At 40.3% G+C, this 17,407-nt stretch overlaps 1 protein-coding gene across 1 annotated transcript in view; it reads right to left on the bottom strand.

The window, feature by feature from the left end:
* Positions 1-363: 363 nt before the first annotated feature.
* Positions 364-17,407, bottom strand: part of ELP4 (elongator acetyltransferase complex subunit 4) — a 225,871-nt gene continuing 208,827 nt past the window's right edge. Inside the window, exon 10 of the mRNA XM_082476676.1 lies at positions 364-2,484. Coding sequence (XP_082332802.1) covers positions 2,353-2,484 — 132 coding nt within the window. The 3' untranslated portion in view covers positions 364-2,352. The remainder of the gene's footprint in view (positions 2,485-17,407) is intronic.

The raw sequence follows: 17,407 nt of genomic DNA, 5'->3' as shown, positions 1-17,407 counted from the left end.
AGGACGTTTCAAACACTGTTTGGCATTGTTACTTAAAATCTTTGATACCAAAATGGTTTGTATACCTACAGTAGCATTATTGAGGACCAGTATTTTTATGTAGTAAGTTATTAGCATATGGACAATTGATGTTTCCAGAAGGAAAGAAAACACATTTTTAGAGTGGGTTTTTATCAGAGCAAAACAAAAATATACATCCCTCTCCAGTAGCTTATTTTTTACAAAGTTTGCCTAGTGAATCAGACCAACAAAGCACTTGAATCTGATTTTTGGAAAGCCCAGGTACTATTATTGTTCAAAATGCACTTTCACTGAGTTTTAAAAGTTTCTTTTATATTTAAAATAAGGGTTCAAATATGCACATTCAATTTTTATAGTATTTATTTGCAAAGCATATACTAACTAGTAATTGGCTGTTAATTTTATAGACATGGTAGCTAGGGTAGTAAATCAATGACCTACTAAGTATTTTTGACAAGCAATTTTCATATCCGATGACCTCACATTTCCTTTTCAGAGTCAAATGCTATGTAATTGTTCCGTTGTGTGTTTGTATAAAACGAATCACAACACGGTAAGAAAAAGGTTAGCCTTATTAAAATAATAACCTGACTAAAATATTCACTTGAGCTTATTCACATTGTTCATAATGCTTTCAAAGGACATAGCAAAGCTTTTGTGGAGTATCTGCATATTATTTATTATCTATGGACTAAATTGATTTTTTGAAGTTGCTTTAAATTTTAAAAGCACCTTTGCTTAATATGAAAGCCCTTTAATTTTAACTGACAGATCAATTCTTAAACTTTATTTTGAAAAGAAAATGGGGAAGAATTTGTGTCTTTCGAATTAAAAGAAGTGAAAAAAATAAACCAGACATTCTAAAAAAATAGAAGGAGAAACCTGATTTTTAGTACTAATGAAATAGCAGGTGACAAAATAGTTGTCTTTTTGATTTTGATCACAAAAAATACTGGTAGTGACAGGATATGATGGAGAGATTTGACATCCTGGCAAATCACTGTCATTGATTCAATTATTCTATTTCTGAATAAAAGCTGTATACAGTATGTGTTTATGCTACAGTGGGTTTTTTTTAAGTGACTGACATTCATCATATCGGTTGGACAGTTTTAAAAACCTAGGCTTTGTTTTCTGCAATGTTGTCAAGAACAAATAAAGTATAATTTGTGGTATATTAAAAGCAAACTGCTCAAAAATGCTAGATATAACTGCTTCAAGATAGTCTAATATATTTGGAAATGTATCTTGAAAATTCAGTTTCTCCTAATAGATGTTCAACAGCTTTTTTAAAAACTGAGACTCTTTACTTAAATATGCAAGTTACTTTTCTAACTTTTACTTTTTGTCTACTATTTGTCAAAAGCTTTGAGAATATGGAACTATGATTCAAAAAACTAGTATTTCATATGAAAACGAGTTCAATATATCCACAAAGACATGTTTATATTGTTATAAATGTACACACCTACCAATGTTCATAATTAACAAAGGGTTTTACCTGATGCAATGGAAATCTGAGTTAGCTTTTTTATACTTTGTCTCAGACCGATGTTTTGTAAAAATCTCTCACCAAGCTTCAATACATGTTTTCCCCCAGTGTCCTAGCATGAATGTAGCTGTCGGTTTGAATTTCAATCCTGAATTATGTCTATTGACATAATTTCACAGTGCGAACTTTAATTGTTTAAACAGAGACCATCTACTTCTTTGTCTAAGTTTTCTATCACTCAAGTTCTTTATATTTATTAACTACTATGGCAGACTAATTATTTTTAATGGAGTCTTAATCCCAAAATACTATCTTGTCTTCATCAATTTCATAACAGGATGCATAAATGCAAATTCATTTTATTTTAGTCTTCATATATTAGCAAACAAATTTTTTCATTTCTTAAAAAAACCTTAGCATTTTTGGTGGGAGGTGTCTTTTTCAGAAATGAAGAGAAAATACGTTTTTCATACATAATTTTGAATTTCATAACGTTTTATATGCTACCTGCTGTAACATGCACCATGAACTGAGTGCCTTAAACACACATACACTAATGACCACTGTAAGGCATCTTGATTTGCTTTTATTTAAAAATAAAATTATCTATTTTCTCTAGATATAGCATAAACCAAAATTTAAAGTGAAAGTATTTCTGCTGTACTATTGCTGTATAGAAAGTTGGTTCAAATAACGAAGAATGGTGGCTTCATTTTGCAATCCTAACTGTGTTTTTCAAGGATTGGAGGTCAAATCGTTAAGAAAAATATTTACATAAGCTATTAGCAATCATAATTAGAGTGTCACATAATTCTGCGTCAACCACTAAGGAGGAATCACTAGAAGTCCAGGTGCTTCTTGCCTCGGGCCGTCATGCCACAGCCTGGGCCCAGCAGCTTGGCGGATTCTGCCAGATCCTGTTTGCTCGAGCGGCTCACTGTGTCTGACAAGTCTGGAGGCAAATGCAGTCGCTATGGCAGAAGATTTCAGGGGAAGGAAAGAAAGAAGAAAAGAAATAATTAATTTTGCTTTTGCCAGCACACTTCAGAATACAATATTATGCTCTGTTGATCAGCATTTAGTCTTGCATATAAAATTCTTGCTAAAACAATTCTCAGACTGAAGCCCAATATAATCACATCCTATTCCTACTAGATTTTACAAATTGTAGCCATTACAGAAACTGGACCAGGACTCTTAGTGGCACATTTCCAGAGTCCAAACCTAAATGTATTAAGATTTTTCTTACTTAGGTAGAAATGAAAACATGTAAGTGCATAAATAAAAGCATAATTGAAAAATATCACATAATAATGGCAGGGTTGTTTTTTGGCTTTTTTTTTTTTTTTTTTTTTTTGGCTATAGCTCCAAGATGGTATTATTTTTCAACTGAATGTAGCTTTTCAGCAATTATGGATTCCCACAAATGCTTGTTTCCCTTTGTCTATTAAGTTGACCTGATGATTTTTATTTCAAGGCTATACTTTCTTTAAGGAACTTACAATTTTCATAGACAAATGTCATATTGACATAATGAAAAAAATGATACCAATCAAAGGGTCAATATTTTTCATATGCCCAGATAAGTCAGCCATAACATCTGCTATAGGTCTTGGTAAGTTTGTTTCTATGCGTCATGTTGGGTCATGTTTTCAAACATACAGTGTAGCTTTGAACATCTCCCCCTCCTGTTTTTCTGCAGATACAGGTTGATTTAAGGAGACCCAGTAACCAACCATCATTACAAAACAGTTACAGTAATTAGGGAGAAATATTCATATTTCAAAAGACCTTTTTTGGTTTTCAAAAGGATCTCTATCAAATTCCTTCAACTATCAGTGCTCCCAGACCACATGATTTGTTTCATAAAAACCCAAACTCAAAGGAACATGTTTCTTGCGTGAGGCAGAGTGGGTGTGCGAGGCTAAAGGTAAATAGGGCAGGATGGGGTCATCCCCTGATGACTAAGCAAAGCCTCGATGAGGTGAACTGACCTGGAGACAACCTACCTGAAACCCTTCATTTGAAAACTCCCTTCAATATGAAAAAAAAAAAAAAAAATCAAGATGAAAAAGGGAAAAACCATTTTTTTGGGTCAAAATATTGTGATCCACCAACATATGTTCTGGCTAGTTTCTTTCCTGATAAAAGGCTTGTTTATTGTCATGTAAACACAAGCTGTGTGCAAGGATCAAAACATTTTAAAACATTAAAAATAATTTATGAAAATATTCTTCCTTGATTTTAGTTTGCTGGTACAAATATATATAGGATGAAAGACAGTATTATATAGATATGTGATCAACAAAGATGTCAGAAAGGTCCAGAAAAGCTATAATATCCATACAGTAATATAAATATAGTATTATTCATTTGTATGCTTAGTACCCAGCCTGTCACTTAAGTCATTAAATGTCTATTTCTTGAATAATAAAAAAGAACTCAAATAAGACACATTTTGCCTTTGCTTTAAACAATTCTTTCATTTCTTCATACCCTAGTTTCAGAAAGGATTTCAGGTAGAAATGAAAGTGTGAAAGGCTCAGGAAGGAATCTAAAAGACATGCATGACTCTAAAGTCTGAGGTCACGAATGTCTTTGCAGTAGTGTTAACTCTATCAGTGTTCACGTGAGGAAGCAGGAGGGGAAGAGATATTTAATTATATGGCTGAGTTTAAATGTTTCTTTAAGATCTTGTAGTAATTGCTAATGAGCAAAGGAAAAATGACTAGGGTATATGCATGACCTGAAGGCTCTCTGAAACTTAAAGAAAAGTCACCATTAAAAAACATGGGGCTTCCCTGGTGGCGCAGTGGTTGAGAATCTGCCTGCCAATGCAGGGGGCACGGGCTCGAGCCCTGGTCTGGGAAGATCCCACATGCCGCGGAGCAACTGGGCCCGTGAGCCACAGTTACTGAGCCTGCGCGTCTGGAGCCTGTGCTCCGCAACAAGAGAGGCCGCGATGGTGAGAGGCCCGCGCACCGTGATGAAGAGTGGCCCCCGCTTGCCGCAACTAGAGAAAGCCCTCGCACAGAAACGAAGACCCAACGCAGCCATAAATAAATAAATACATAAATAAATGTGAAAACAGGAAGGATGAAGATTTAAAAAAAAACAAAAACAAAACAAAACTTATGTGTGTGTTGTGTGTGTGTGTGTGTGTGTGTGTATACTTTTGGTTGGGACCTCACAAAGATGAGGTCAGATGGTGATTGGGCTGTTTAGGAAATCAACTGGAGTCAACAAATATTTAGAATCTACTCGAAGCAAGGCATTCTGAAAAGACGCGAACAGAGCACCCTCCACACTCCGTGCTGCCTTACAATCCAGTAACAGGCACGAGGCAAGCACACAGGTAACCCTCATAGTGAGCAGTCCAAGTTTTGTCTGCAAGAACGGCAGAGACAAAGCAGAAATCGTGGTGCGGGGAGGGGGCCAGAAAAAGCTTCACCGAGATGGGCTAGGTGTTAAATACTGAACTGGATTCTGACATACGGAAATGGTGATTTGCTTAACGGTGGAACGGATACATCTCTAAGATGCATTTGGTGGAAGGCTTCTACTGCTCTGACAATCCAAATGAGGAAACTAGTGTAGTTTATTCAGAACCAGCATAATATCATTTATTTCAGGAGCTTACCTATTTGCTAAAAATTTCTCTTCCTTTGCTTCTCTAGGCAATGAGCGTGAGCCAGTTGGCGGAAAGCCCTTCATAGCAAAAGTAGCTAAATGTGACGTGTGACATGCTTGGAAACCTTTCAGGTTGAATGGCTTTGAAGAAGAGTCAAATACCATTCGTGTGTAACTTCTGAGCACAAAAATTTGGGGTGATGTGGTTAAATGCTTCTAACCAAATGTCACACCGTAAAAGCTAGTTGCACACCCATGTCCTTTGAAAAAAGCCCAAGGATGGCTCTTGGAAATATGTGAATCTACGTGTGATTTTGCCAGCTTTTGTTGATTATTACTCGAACGAGCTTACTCTGCAGCCTAAATTCTCAAGCAGTGGGTTTTGTTTTCTCCCTTTCTAAGCCTCCCCCCGTGCACCACGTCAGTGCGATGTGAAGCAGCGAGGAAGAAGGAGAGATCAGGTTCCAGGCTTGCCAGGTGTGTCAGGCACTTTCCCTTTGAGGCTTCCAAAGCATTTACACACTTGACACGTAAACGTTCAGATGCTGCTGTACCCCAGATCTGTCTTCTGAGAAAATGTGCTGTAAGATACTCTACACAGTACGGTGACCTGTTTAGACCAAAGCTGCAAGGCTGTGGGGGTATAAACGTTTGGACCTTGACGTTGCACTGGGTAATGGTTTCAGTAAAAATCAAGACTATCAAAAAATCTTGTAGAGATTCAATCTTGTAAACCAGATCAAGGTACTCATCTTTCTCATTTTATACCTGGGGTTCTGAGGCCAGCGCCAAAAACATAACTTACATTTAAAAAAAATTATTTTATTTTATCCATTTATTTAATTTTTGGCTGCATTGGGTCTTCGCTGCTGCACGCGGGTTTTTCCTCTAGTTGCTGAGAGCCGGGGCGGGGGGCTACTCTTCGTTGCAGTGCGCAGGCTTCTTATTGCGGTGGCTTCTCTTGTTGCGGAGCACGGGCTCTAGGCGCACGGGCTTCAGTAGTTGTGGCTCGCGGACTCTAGAGCGCAGGCTCAGTAGTTGTGGCTCAAGGGCTCTAGAGTGCAGGCTCAGTAGTTGTGGCGCACGGGCTTAGTTGCTCCGCAGCATGTGGGATCTTTCCAGACCAGGGCTTGAACCGCTGTCCCCTGCGTTGGCAGGCGGATTCTTAACCACTGTGCCACCAGGGAAGCCCTACCTTACATCTTGAGCTAAAATTTTTCCACCTGATTTTCTTTTCCCAGATTCTGGGAGGAAGGAGATGCTTGTCTGGCTGACTGCCTGCCTATTTTTTCCATGAATGCCTTGTCTTGAATGATGATTTCTATGTAGGCAAAGGGATCTGGGAAAGGTGCGACAACTCCCAAGGTTCCGCAGAGGCCTATGTACTTTACAGCGATTCATCCCACTGCGTTAGTGGGTCCCTTTCCTTCAGTGCTACAAGGTGGGAAATAGCGAGGCTGACAAAATGCCCTGGCGGATTAGGGGAGTTCCTGCCAAAAGGCACCCTTAGCCCCATAGGAAGCCCTGGGTCGTAATAAAGAAGTAGCAGCGGAAGTGCTTTGCTCTGTGGCTCCAGAGAGTAAGTACCAAGCCGAGCTGGACCCAGATTCTTTCCCCTCTGCCTACCTCTCTGTCCCTTTGTTGGGCTGAGCCACTGACTATATTTTGTTCCTTCTTGAGTCAGCAACTCTACTGATTGTACATAGGATTGGGTTTCCTGGCTCCATAGCTCTCTTCCTAATTCCTTTTCTCCCAGCCTGCCAGACCTGTGCTCAGCACTCACAGTTCCCAGACAGAAGGGGCAAGATAATGAATCTAGGTTACACCTGGATTTGAGACAAATTGCAGGTAAATACCATTAAAATAAGTTAAATCAATTTATATTTTTCATATTTTGCCAAGGCCAAACCACCAGGCACTGTTTGTTTTCTGAAAACAATTGATGTAGTACATTTTAACCCTTAGCAAATGAATAGAGATTTGTTTTAATTCTTTAAAATTTATGACATTTCCTGAAAAGTCAAACTTTCCATTACTCACAATCACAGAAATAGGAGTTAATATTTCAAAATACTTCCTAATAGTTTTTTTCTTTTTTCTTTAAAACACAATCAATTTAAATTAAAACTTGTAAACACCTTAGAACATATAGGTTCTACATTGGTCCCTTCACAGAGGCAGCCAGTGACAGTTTAATACCTCCCTCTGTCACTCGCTCTCAATGTGACCTCAGATAAGTCACCTCACCTGTCTGGCTTCAGTATCCTCATCTATCACAAGTGAATAATTCTCCCCTCATAAGACTGTTATGGGGATCATATGAGATATGAAGTGTTTTGTGAATTATTAAGTACTACACTAATTTATTTCTACCTCTTTTTGCTTCAAGAAGGCATGTGAGGTGGCTCATAAAAATACCTTTGGGACAAGATAAAAATAAGTGAGCTTATTAGGGCAAGGAAATGAATCTACAAATTTAATGAAAAACATATATTTGTAAGCAACAGAAACAGAATATTGGACTCGGCCAGCAGGTCTCATCACTAAGTCTTAGCATTTACTACACATTGCCCTCTACTGCAGTGCTGTAAAGAAATATAAATATAAAAGGAAACTGCAGTCATTGTCTCCACTTCTGGGAAGATTTAAAAAGACTAAATAATTTCCCTCATACTTAGTAAGAAAATAGTGAAAACGGGGCATGTTAGGTGCCTGGCTTCTGGGCCAGTGAAAATATGCATGGCTGTATTAAGGAGGCAATTTGGGGTCCATTTATTTATTTTTAAAATTTATTTATTTATTTATTTATTTATCTATTTATTTATTTATTTATGGCTGCGTTGGGTCTTCGTTGCTGCATGCAACCTTTCTCTAGTTGCGGAGGCTACTCTTCGTTGCAGTGCGCAGGCTTCTCATTGCGGTGGCTTCTCTTGTTGCGGAGCACGGGCTCTAGGCGCGCGGGCTTCAGTATTTGTGGCACGTGGGCTCTGTAGTTGTGGTTTGCAGGCTCTAGAGCACAAACTCAGTAGTTGTGGCACATGGGCTTAGTTGCTCCGCGGCATGTGGGATCTTCCCAGACCAGGGCTTGAACCTGTGTCCCCTGCACTGGCAGGCAGATTCTTAACCACTGTGCCACCAGGGAAGCCCATATTTATTTAAAAAAAAATCTATCTTGCACATGTATTTAATGCTGACACAATAACAAAAGAAATGTCAGAAGATGAAGCTTCTCCACTCAAGTTTTAAAAGCATTTCCCCTTCTTTATATCATGGGCAGGAAACCAATGCACAAAAGACGCGTCATCCCACTCCACTGATTCTTTCAAGAGCTGTGTGATGCCCTAACCTGGAGCATGATTTGCTGATTTCTGTAGCCATATTCTGTGTTATGAGGCACTGCTCTGGATGGTAGGGAATGAATTAGAGTATAGGCTAAGTAGCTGCAATACAGAGATATCCCAACCCACTTCAAGAAACGGCTAAAAAACAGATAGAAGTTTATTTATCTCCCACTTTACGGGCCAGAAGTAGGCAATGCTGAACTGGAAGGACTGGTCTGCCATCCTCCACAAGCGGCTCCCACTTCTGGCTCCAAGGCTGATCTTTTTTGCTCTCTCTCAGCTGGTGGGAAGCAGGGGCCATGAAGGAAGACTTGCAAGTTGGACACATCACTTCCATACACATCCAGAACTTAAACATGGCCACACCTGGTTGCGAGGGAGGCTGGGAAATGTTTTAAAATATGTGAAAATGTTCAGCAAATGCATTACTATGGAAGAAGGAGCAAATGGATACTGGGAGACAACCAGTAGTCAGCTACAGTGTCGAGAAGGGCCATAGCAAAACGATCACCCTCCCGAAGCATTCACTCTGTGTGTGAGCCCCTGCTAATGGCGGAAGGCTCCCTACTTAGTTTCTGACCACGGAAGTGCACACCTGATGCCCCCCCCCAGCCCAGAGGGCAGGGGTTAAAGTAGTGCTCAGAGTCTCTTTTATATCATAAAAGGGGATATATTTCCTTTGTGGAGAGACTGATTTCCTTCCGGGGGGCGCTAGGAGGAGGGTAGAGGGAAGGAACCAGATGAAGCAGGCTTTGATATGCTATTCATCATCACTATTATTTCTTCGCAAGAGTTCAGAGTGTTATTTCAACTTGCAAAAAACTCGCACAGTGTTATATGCCGTTACATAATTATTATATTTTTAAATTATTGCATTTATATTATTCCATAATCATTACATTATTACAATGCAATGTTACATTGTAGTTATTCTATATCTGGCTAAAATTTTGCAGTGTGGAAGATGCATTTGCCTAATTTTGTGAATTTTGTGTTACTCTTGTATATGAGTAGGGCAGTGGAAATCATGCCAGAACCATATTTTGGCTCTTTTTGGATTGATAAGTGTACGTTTGATAGCAGCCGAATATTTCTGGAAGAATTGCTGCCAAAACATGGTCAGGTTTTAGGTTTCAGTTTTGTTTGTTTGTTTAAGATCCAATTCATCCCCAGGGTTTTGGATTAAAATTGTTTTATTGAATGTCATAATCATACTATATCCTTTGAATTGAAAAAAATTCATTTGGTTCTTCCTGATTGATCTGAAAATTAGACAAAATTTCAGAGCTGGAACATTGCACATTGGCTGCCCATTGAAAAATGCTCAGGTGTGCAATTATTTTGACCGTCAATTATAACTGACAGTATTGTCTTGCCTCCAAACTCACCTCTCTGAAAGCAGATTGTGAAGAACTCACTTGTCTAAACATAAGTGTGATTTGTGAAAAGGCATGTGTCTGTGGCAGAGATTGCTAGCTTACTCCCAATATCTATTCTCTTCCTTTGCAGCGAGTAAAAGAATCTCTGAGTATTAGTGGGACACATGGCCTCCCAGAATAAAGGCCACGCTCCCCAGCTGCCTTTGCCAATAGCTGAGGCTGAGTGATTAAGCTCTGGTTGCTTCATCTTGAGCAGAAGTGCTATGATTAAGCTCAAGGTTAGATCCTTAGAGAGGGGGAGGTGCCAATTACTTCCCTTTTCCCTTGGCATCGTTATTCGACCCCAGCAAGAGGACCCCCCGCCCTGGGCTCTGACCCACCCCTCCTCATGGGGTGAGGAATTAACAGGGCCAAGGGGATGTGCCCATCTAGAGCCTGTACCCTTCATTATAGGACACACTCTGGGTACTCAGAACCTCAGAACTCCCTGTGCAAATGGCCACAAAGCCTGCACAGGTCTCTTCCCCAGGTTTGACCACCGTGGGCAAACTGTGTCGTCTATGTGCACACCCTGGGGCCCCAGGAGGAGCCAAGGGGTGGCTGTTTGTGGGGAGTGTGGACAGAGTTTGGATGTGAAGGCTGGGTGTCCCCAGGCACAATCACGTTGCCTGCTGTGTGTGGGAAGGAGACAGGGGTGGGGAGAGAAAGGAGATGGGCTGTAGGCCCGTTCTTCCTATGTCTCCATGTTCTGGAGTAGAACCCTGATCCTAAATTTAAACTTGGCTTTCCAGGTAGGTATATTTGTGAAGGAAGGAAGGGAAAGCATATTTAATGATTTTTTGGCTTGGTAACTTTTAAATATTGAGGCATATAATAATGTGGTCCTTTATTTGCATTCCTGCTCTAGGCTCCACAATGTTAGGGACAAGCCAAACTTCCCTCTTCCCACTCGCTGAAATGCGGACTTGAGGGTAGGTGCTGAAGCAGCGGTCCTGGGCCATCAAACGGAAGCTATGTGCTGAGGAGAGCATAGCAAAACCACAGAATTAGTTTAGGGTCTCCTGACACCACCTGGCACCAAAAGAGCCCTGGGCCACCGAATTGAGCTTTTATGTGGTATGTTTTCCATATTATTTAAGCCACTGCATTTTTGAATTTCTTTAATAGCAGCCTAACCTATATCCTCCTTACGGAGAATTTGGGACCTGAAAAATGGATCGAGTTCTACCATCAAAATCTAAGTTGGCAGTATATATTAGTCCACGCCACTCTCTCACCTCGTCCCAGCTCACCCTTCCCCCTCCCCGTGTCCTCAAGTCCATTCTCTATATCTGCGTCTTTATTCCTGTCCTGCCCCTAGATTCTTCATAACCATTTTTTTTTAAAGATTCCATATATATGTGTTAGCTGATTCACTTTATTATAGAGCAGAAACTAACACACCATTGAGAAGCAATTATACTCCAATAAAGATGTTAAAAAAAAAAAATCTAAGTTGGCTTAGTGGTTGGAAGGTGGGCAGTGAGGTCAGTATCACAGATTGGAAAGCTGACTACCCTTGTTAGGCCTGTGGCTCTAGTTGAAACGTTGGAGAAATTCAGGATATTGTTGTGTTAGTGGCTTCTTGCCATTTTTGGCAAAGTTATTTATGAAAGAGAAATGAACTTAGGCTAGAGCTATAGAATATGCAAGAAGAGGTAGAGGAACTACAACTCTATTAAAGGAAATGCCCTGCCTGCAGCTCACAACTTAAAGTGAATAAAAGCTTGGTAATCTGGGATGTCAGAAGGTTGAAAAAACCCAGCTATTTCTGCAATTGCACACCAGAGCAGGCAACCTTCACAGATGTCTTTGCCCCTAAGCCTTGGTGAAATACCTCATTAAGAGGCTGGCCAGAAAAATGGGAGCCAGCTCAGAGACAAAAGTCAGATTAAGGGTGTTGCCTTCCCTCTCAAGTCTATTATTTCAGATGGCTTCAAGCTAGTTACAAGTAAGATGAAAGAGAGAGGTATAGGTAGAACAGAGAGGCCAGAAAATAAGACTCAAGTCTTACAAGGTAAGAGTTGTGGTGGACATGCGCCCATTTCAACTGCCTTGTGGTGTGTCTGCCTGCAGGTAAGAGGCTGGAAAGGTGTGAATTAGGCTTATCCAGTTAGACGCAGCTGTACTAGATTTAGAAGGTGGAAGAGAAGCAGGTGCTCTCCTCCTGCTACTTTTACTGCTGCAATTGGCAAGCACTGTTGCAGGGACGGTTTTTTGTGTTGTTGTGTTTTTTTGCATTCTAGTGACTAGTCAACAGCTTCATAGGCTTCATGGGAGCAGAGAGGCAGCTGTGGAAATGGAGGCCAGCCCAGTGTTTCAGTGTCCAGTGACTTGCTTCATGGGGGCCAAGAAGCACCGGCAGCAGTGGCAGCGGGAAGTTACTTGCCCCAAGATTGGGGGTTGTTTTGCCAAAGAAACTACAAGCCTGGTCAAGAGTCTATGAGTATTCAACCCCTAAAGAAATCTTAAGCCCCCAAATCTGATCTATCAATAAGTGGGCTGTAAAAACTGTGCAGCCCCCAAAGGGCACAGACTCTAATAGCGACTTCACGTAGCCATCAATGATAATGGACAAGGAATAATTTTCTAAAGGGGTACAAAGGAGAGTGGACAAGGGAGTTCCTTCCAGAGGGCAGAACTGAGGGTTACAAACTCGGCTACACTCCTCTACTGCCAGGGCAGAGAATTTTTGCAGTTTCTCTCCAGTAGGATTCCCCACTCACCCCTGAAGAAGAGGTAAGTGTGTGGGAAGAGGCTGTGCACGGATATTTGGGTTCCGAAGGGCTGTGGACTCTGATAGAGACTGTCATTAACCTCCAGTGTCCACTCTCCCTTCCTCCTTTAGTAGAAGAACCCAGGAATATACGGCCATCCTGAATAAAGACTTTACTTCCAAGCTTCCCTTTCAACTGGTTGTAGAATACGTGACCAAGTCTGAAAAATACCGAAGTGATGTCGCAACTTCAGGGTATTCAAATGGGATTTGAACTCAGGCATTCTGGCTTCAAAGTCCACATTCTTACTCACTGCTCTATGTGCCAGAACTTTTCTAAGCACTGGAGGTAAAATAGTGAACAAGACAGGCAAAATCCTTGCTTTCAAAAAACTTACAACTTCAGAAAGGGACAATACATAGACACTTATTAACACAAGGAGAGACAGCTAACATACAGGAAAGCCAACAAATGGAGAAGATAATTCAGACAGTGAGAAGTCTTTTAAGGAAATGAAACATGGTGATATGATACTGTCTGGGGGTACTACTCTAATTGGTGAAAGCCTTTCTGCAGAGTACATTTGAGCTAAGATCTAAATTTTCAGAAAAGACCAATGAGGACCTGAAAAAGAAGTTTCCAGGCAAAGGGAATGAAATGCAAAAGTCTTAAGGTAGGAATAAGCTTGGCATTTTCAAAGGACAGAAAAAAGGGCACCTTTTCTGGAGCAGTCACCAAACAGGGGAGTGGCCGCGGCTAGGAGAAGTTTGGCTTGGTAGGAGCACGGTGGGAGTGGGAGGATGCTGTGGGTCAATAACAGAAAACAACAGTTGTTGCAAACGTGTATTCTATTAAAGACAGAATTTCCCAAAAGGTGGTGTACACAGGCTGTTCTAGATCCTGCTTTCTTTTGACTCAGAAAAGACATTCTAGTCACTAAGTGACCCACAGGATCCTCCCACTCCCGCCGTGCTCCTGTGGGGAGTGGTGGTCCTCAGCCTCACTCCTGCCCAACAGGAAGATTCCAGGTGGAGGGGTTGGGCCCTGTGTGAAGTGTGCATGGAGGAAAGACTCTGGCAGTGCTGTTTGTGGGGTCGGCATGTTGCGTTTAATCCTCTTAAAATGTGAGTCAGCATCTTTTGGACTACATAATAATGAGAATACCACCATGGTTCAGTTCCAATGTTCCTGAACTTTCAGACATTGGAGATATGGGGAGTCATGTTATTCTCCTCCTTTATTTCATACACTGATGGAGAACAAACTAGATTATTCCTGGAGAACTTTCCTTAAAATAGTTGTACTTTCTACACAAACTAAAGGCAGTATCCTTTTCTTTTCTTTGGGTCTCTCCTTTTTCTTTTGCACATTTTATTCTCATTCATGTTCTAACACGAGCAGGACTGAAAAGAATATATCATTTAGGTAACAGTTGGAATAAAGTGACTTGAATTGTGACCTAAACTTGGACAGTAGAAACTGTGAAAGATGCCTCCCCTCCCCCTCCCCCCCCACTAGCCTCTTCTCTGGGATGGATAAAGGATAAAGGATAAAGGAATGGGGTGGTTAAGTCCCACATGGCCACTGTGATCCTGTGGTTGTGCATCACAGCCTGAATGAGACTCCCCATATCTCCTGAACGGACTCCCTCTCATTCATCCTTCCTGAATTGTAGCAGGGCTTCTCACTCTGGCAATCTTTTGACTGGTCCACACAATGCAGGCAGGAGCATATAAGCTCCAGAGTGTATAGAATCTGAATTAAGCTTGAGCAGGGCCAAGCTGAGAGACTCTTGAGATCTAGGGCCTACTGCTGCTCTGGCAGTTAAGTGGAAGAAGACTGAGATCTTTCTGTGGAGAGACCATCATTTTGATAGGCTCTTCAAGCCTGCTTTGTCCAGAAGGCCCCTTTTCTACCCGAGACAAGTGAGGAAACATTTTAGGAGCAATATTTTGGTACCACCCCTCCGATGGCTTAAGAATAGTAAGATATTTTAGGAACATATACCGTTTTCAGATCTGAATGTTGAGCTTGAAAAAAACACTTCTTTTAGAAATAAATTCAAACTACTAATTATATGCGAACTTTTTTTCTCTTAAAGCATATGGAAACTATTCTGGAGGTGGCAAAAGGTACAATCTGTTCTTGTCTGCTAGAATTCAAACTAATGTTTGCTCCTTACTATAATCTGAAGCTTCCTACTCAGTAAACTGTTAGCAGATAAATATGTGTGTAAGCTCAAGGCTGATCCCTAAATCCTAGAGATTTTTGAAGCTATAGCAGATGCACTTTAACTTAGGGACTGGCAGAGGTCTGACTGATACATAGCTAATGGAAGAGATGAATTCTAACATGTGAAAAAGCAGGAATCAGAGAATTTTGAAATCAGATAATTGCTTTAGTTATCACACTAATTTCAGTCCACTAAATAACTCCAAATTGGCAGCTTTGGATGAACACTCCCTCAACCATATATTTTCGTATGTAAGTATGAACATATATTGATTTCCTTTTGGCTGTCCATGAATGAGTCCTGGGAGCATAATGGCCAATGTGTTTGCTTGCATAATGCCCTACAGTGTGTGCAGAACATTGCTCCACAAAGCCCTGAGATGGGGTATGAAGGGCTCGGTGGAAATGGCAATGTATAACATGTCGACAGCATTAAATCTCCCAACTGCTCTGTAGTTACTTTGAGATCCCCACGTTTAAGGGTTTGCTAGTTCCTGGATATGAAGAAAGAATTTTTAATGGGGCCAACTGTAGGTGTTTACAAGGGGGAATTGTTGTTTTTTATTAGGAGCTGCCTTATGTTCAATAGTTGTATTTACTTTGTCAAGCTAGCCAGAATTAGAAATTCCCATTGCTAGGCAGCCCAGAGCGTCTGCGAAGTATTTCTGGGCATTCAGAACTGAGGCATGTGCTGCCCAAAGGCAGGTTTCATTACAGTGTGTTATTTAGTCCTTGTTCGTCCCTCCCTACCCACACACCCCCAGATAGCAGTGCTTCTATAACAGGAAATCTTGCTTACTTTATGCTGAAACATATTTACATGACTGAAACACGACAATTAACACATTTGTAAGGCTTGAGGGATAGGCACACTTTAATGGTTTTTTGAAGCAGGCAGATTTCCTGGAGCTTTTAATCTTATTTTATTTTGTTCTGCATGCGTGAACACGTTCTTCTTTACTATAGGTATTTGACAAGGTCTACCTGGTGTGAATGTGAATGAAAAGAAAATAATGTAAAACTTAACTTTACGTTTTATCTTTGCCAAACCGTTCCTAACTGCTTTCACCAGTTCAATGTATATTGAGGGCTATGCTATTATTTTTGACATGTTGTGTTAGCTTTTATACAAAGGCAGTTAGGTAGTATGTTTTTGGCTTGACAAAATGAAATGTGGCTTTCTCTCTACTGACAGTATAAAAACTTTTCATGATGAATGAAAAGTATCATTTACAGCGGTGATTTTCCGCACTCTTCATGGTCAAAGGTACACTCTCCTAGGTGGTGTATATTTCACTTGCTCCAAATTTAAATTAACAGCCAGGTGGTATAAAGCAGTATTATTTGATAAGTGCTACTGTGTGTGTGTGTGTGTGTGTGTGTGCGCATGTGTGTATATGAGTGTGATGTTTATTTATACATATAAATATACATATAACATGGCAATGTTAGGAATATTTTAATATCTTTAAGTGTATAGATTAATTGCCGAGATCTTGGTAAAATTTTAGAAAAAACCCCTTTCATATCAGAACCCTCGGTAATGAAATGAAACTTCCATTTTCCTTTTGATTTCTGCATGTTAACTCGGAAATCCCCGCCCCAATTCTCACTAAAAGTTTACGGCAAATTTACAAATTACACTGCTTTCAAATAGTCACCCAGTACATCTATCTCTCCCCTCCACAGACCTCCTTCCTCACCAATTTCAAAGGGAGCTCAGTGAACAGACTGGGCAAAGCGAGAGCCCTCTCTCTACATGCCTTAGGGCGGTGATGGGGCAGCACCAGACCGAGTGCACTAGCTGAGGGATACAGATTAGAGATGAGGACCTAACTCCAAAGAGTAACTCTCTGCTGAAGTGACTTCACAGATAAGAAGTATGCAGAGAATCAATTTAGTCTTAGATAGAAAACCTCTCCATGAATAATGGGAAATAAAGTTAAAGGATATGAAGCAAATAAAGCAAGAAAAAAATACTGATGATCAGAAAAGAGCAAAATATTTGTGAGTATATAGATAAATGACTATGCCTACTTTTAGGGATTCTTTTTTTGTATTTATTTATTTGGTTTAATCAAAATGCATATTTCTATGGAAATGTTAACAAGAGCTAAGTTTAATTTCCACATAGATAATTTAGAAGTAATTTCTCATACAGATTATTCTCTATTCTCTAAAAACTCATTTGCTTTTATATGTGGAGGATTTTTTCCCCACCACTTAACTTTACCATTGAGCTAAATCTTTTTACAAGGAGGTCTGAAAGATCCTCAAAATGCAGAAGAACCAACAACCTGATATATGGAATTGGTTAAATCCTGTTTCAAGTTTTCACTGCAGTAGGAAGAGTCACTCTGGTTCAAGTAGAAACTCTGAAATTTGGGGTCATTTCAGCCAGAGTCTGCAGGTATGCTTTGGGAATGTTCCTTTTGGTATATGCAAAATTATGCTCCAAAATGAATTAATGGAGGAAAGTGATTTTGTAATTGTTATGTAGGGTTAATTCTCTAAATTTTAAAGATCTAAGTTAAATGAAATGGACATATTTGTACA

Source organism: Balaenoptera physalus (assembly GCF_965194825.1).
Source record: "Balaenoptera physalus genome assembly, chromosome: 10".
In the NCBI taxonomy this organism is placed as follows: Eukaryota; Metazoa; Chordata; class Mammalia; order Artiodactyla; family Balaenopteridae; genus Balaenoptera; species Balaenoptera physalus.
The sequence above is the reverse complement of the archived record's forward strand: the minus strand, read 5'-3'. Positions and strand labels throughout refer to the sequence as shown.